At 47.8% G+C, this 3156-nt stretch overlaps 1 protein-coding gene across 1 annotated transcript in view; it reads left to right on the plus strand.

Moving 5' to 3' along the window:
• Positions 1-123: 123 nt before the first annotated feature.
• The window catches only part of LOC102774196 (arachidonate 12-lipoxygenase, 12S-type), a gene marked incomplete at its 5' end in the record, with an annotated part of 13885 nt that continues 10852 nt past the window's right edge, over positions 124-3156 (plus strand). Inside the window, 4 exons of the mRNA XM_015563770.1 lie at positions 124-379; positions 2439-2520; positions 2622-2744; positions 2838-2958. Of these exons, the coding sequence (XP_015419256.1) occupies positions 124-379; positions 2439-2520; positions 2622-2744; positions 2838-2958 (582 nt within the window). The remainder of the gene's footprint in view (positions 380-2438; positions 2521-2621; positions 2745-2837; positions 2959-3156) is intronic.

Genomic DNA, 3156 nt, shown 5'->3' on the forward strand with positions numbered 1-3156 from the left:
GGCACAGCCTTCTTGTCCTCCCGGTGCGATGGGACGTCTGAGACGCCCGGTGCGGGGAGTAGGCAATGCTGTCCCTGGAGGCCTTGTCACTGGACTCCGCAGAGGACCCCGCACCCTCAGTGAAACGTCCTCTCCCGGGTCCCCGCTACTAAGTCTCACCGGGTTCTGTCCCCACAGGTGGAGGAGTTCGAACAGGACGTTCCCCAGGACCTGGGGCCACTGCAGTTCGTGAAGTTGCGCAAACACCACTCCCTGGTGGACGACGCCTGGTTCTGCGACCGCATCACCGTGCAGGGCCCAGGAGCCTTAGAGGAGGCCGCCTTCCCCTGCTACCGCTGGGTGCAGGGCCAGGGCGTGCTGACCCTGCCCGAGGGCACCGGTGAGGGGCCGCCTCGGGGAAGTGGGAGCAGGGCGTAGGGAGCAGTGGAGAGGAGGATGGGGGGTGGGGAGGAGGGAGGATTGCACTGAGGATGGTCCTAGAGGCTTGAAAAAGGCTTGAAAAAGTGCGTGCTCAGTAGGGTAAGGGTGGGCCAGAGAGAGATGAGGAAAGTTATACATAGAATTTAAAAGGCTGGAAGTGGGCCTGGACAGGGAAGTGAGTGATGTGTAGACACTACCTCCCAAAAAGGTGAGCAGAGGGAACGGGAGGTGCAGCCACGCTGGGAGACAGAAGAGCCAGAGTAAAGTGGAAAGAATCTCCATGTGACTGGGAACCAGTCAGCGCAGGGACAGGTAAGGCTGACACACGTGACCGGTGAGAGGAGGCAGGGAAGGGAAGCAAATAAATGATATGAGGTGGATAGCTGATTTGTGAAGAGTTGTATTCCATGTTTTCATGAAAGAAAACTCTGAGGGCAGGGAGCACACTGACAGGGTGAGGATGAATGAGGACAGCAAAGAGAGAATCTGTTACCTTAGGAAATAAGTATGAGAGACAATTGAGGGAAATGACAGGTAAGACTGGAAGCCTGAACTAAATGTCTTTGAGGCACAAGTAAGTATAAGTACCGACGAGGGCAGGATTAAGCCAGGTTACCAACTATAAACTATGTGAAGTTGAGGATAGGTGAGATGAAGCCAGGCCAAATGCAAGGGAAGAACATGACACAGGGAGACACGATTCACTGGGGTCACTAACGGTACAGACTACCACAGCTACTACCACTCTGACTGCTAATTGATGTCTCTGCTCTACTGATAACTATGTATCCCACCCTCCTATGCCCTCAACTATGGCCTCTGGAACCCTGGAGATCATGGAATGCCCCATATCTTCAGCCTCTTTCCTGAACAGTGATTTTCACTTCCTTGCCTGCATCTCCTTATCTTACCTGAAACCTGGCTATCCAAGAGGAGTCAGGTCTGCTAGAGCTGTCTAGTCCAGTGATGGCGAACCTATGACATATGTGTCAGAGGTGACACGCGAACTCATTTTTTTGGTTCATTTTTCTTTGTTAAATGGTCTTTAAATATATAAAATAAATATCAAAAATATAATTCTTTGTTTTACTATGGTTGCAAATATCAAAAAATTTCTATATGTGACATGGCACCAGAGTTAACTTAGGGTTTTTCAAAATGCTGACACGCTGAGCTCAAAAGGTTCACCATCACTGCAATAGGGTGTGAAAAATTGGATTTTCCTCTCAGGAAAAATATGAGATTGAAGATTTTTGAAATTAAAAAGGGGGGGGATGGGGAAAGGTGAATGACTAGGGAACTAAGGAGAGGAGACAGGGCCAGAGAAAAAAATCAAAAGAGTACGATGCCATACAGTTAAGAAATAGGAGATTGTGATCCCGCTTCCAGGAATATATCCTAAGAAGCCTAAACACCCATCAGAAAGAATATATGCACCCCTATGTTCATTGCAGCATTATTTACAATGCCTAAGATCTGGAAACAGCTCAAGCGCCCATCATTAGATGAGTGGATAAAAAAGCTGTGGTGTATTTACACAATGGAATAGTATGCAGCTGCAAACAATAAGGATTTCTTACCCTTTACAACAGCATGGATTAACCTGGAGAATATTATGCTGAGTGAAATAACCCAGTTAGAGAAAGACAAGTATCACATGATCTCACTTATAAGTGGAATCTAATGAACAAAATAAACTGATGAACAAAATAGATCCAGAGACATAGAAGCATGGAGCAGACTGACATGCTCAGAGGTGGGGTGGGGAGTGAGCGGAGATGGGAAGAGATTAAAACCAAAGAATTTCTATACATGCACGCATAACTATGGGTACAGCCAATAGTGTGGTGAAAGCCTCAAGTGGGGCAGGGACAGGGAGGGGGTAGACAGGAGAGAAGAGTTGAGGGACATCTATAATACTGTCAACAGTTTAAAAATAAACAGGAGTCTGAAAGAAGTCAGGGCATAGCATGAGGTTGCAGAAAGCATTGAAGAGAATTGCTTTGATGTCTCCCCAGCCCGCCTGGCAGGAAACAATACCTTGGATGTGTTCCAGAAGCATCGAGAAAAGGAACTGGAGGAAAGACAGCAAATCTACTGGTGACTGCCCTTTTAGAAGCCTCCCAGTGAACCCCTTCACTGACAACTTCCTCCATTAATGACTTCTACCCCCTCCATTAACCTTTGTCCCCATATCCTAGCTGGGCCACCTGGAAGGAAGGGTTACCCATGACAATTGCTGCAGGCAGTTTAGATGATCTGCCTCCAAATATGAGATTCCATGAGCAGAAGAGGCTGGATTTTGAGTGGACAGTGATTGCAGGGTGAGGAAATGGTCAGAGTGGAGTGGGGCTGGTGGATCCAGGAACAGGTAGGATTTGGTAAATTGGTGGTTTCATCTTTGATATCTGCTCTAGGCTTATGGAGATGGCCCTAAAATATGTTTACACCCTCCCAAGCCCCTGGAAACGCCTGGAAGATTTTGATCAGATCTTCTGGGGACAAAAGACTGCCCTGGCTGGTCAGTTGTTTGCCCAGGTCCACCATAACCCCTTAATGACCCTATTAATGAGGTATGAGTCACATTGCATAGTCTCGGGAACTTCCTGCCAAAGAAGGAATTTGAGGGCTGGGGATCTCACAACGGCCTCATGAATGAAAATATATGGGCTGGGTATGGAGGAGTCATGAGACTTAATCCCTGTAGTAGAGTCTGAAGGAGAGGAACATCAGTGA

Source organism: Myotis davidii, unplaced genomic scaffold (assembly GCF_000327345.1).
Source record: "Myotis davidii unplaced genomic scaffold, ASM32734v1 scaffold4139, whole genome shotgun sequence".
NCBI classification, from domain to species: Eukaryota; Metazoa; Chordata; class Mammalia; order Chiroptera; family Vespertilionidae; genus Myotis; species Myotis davidii.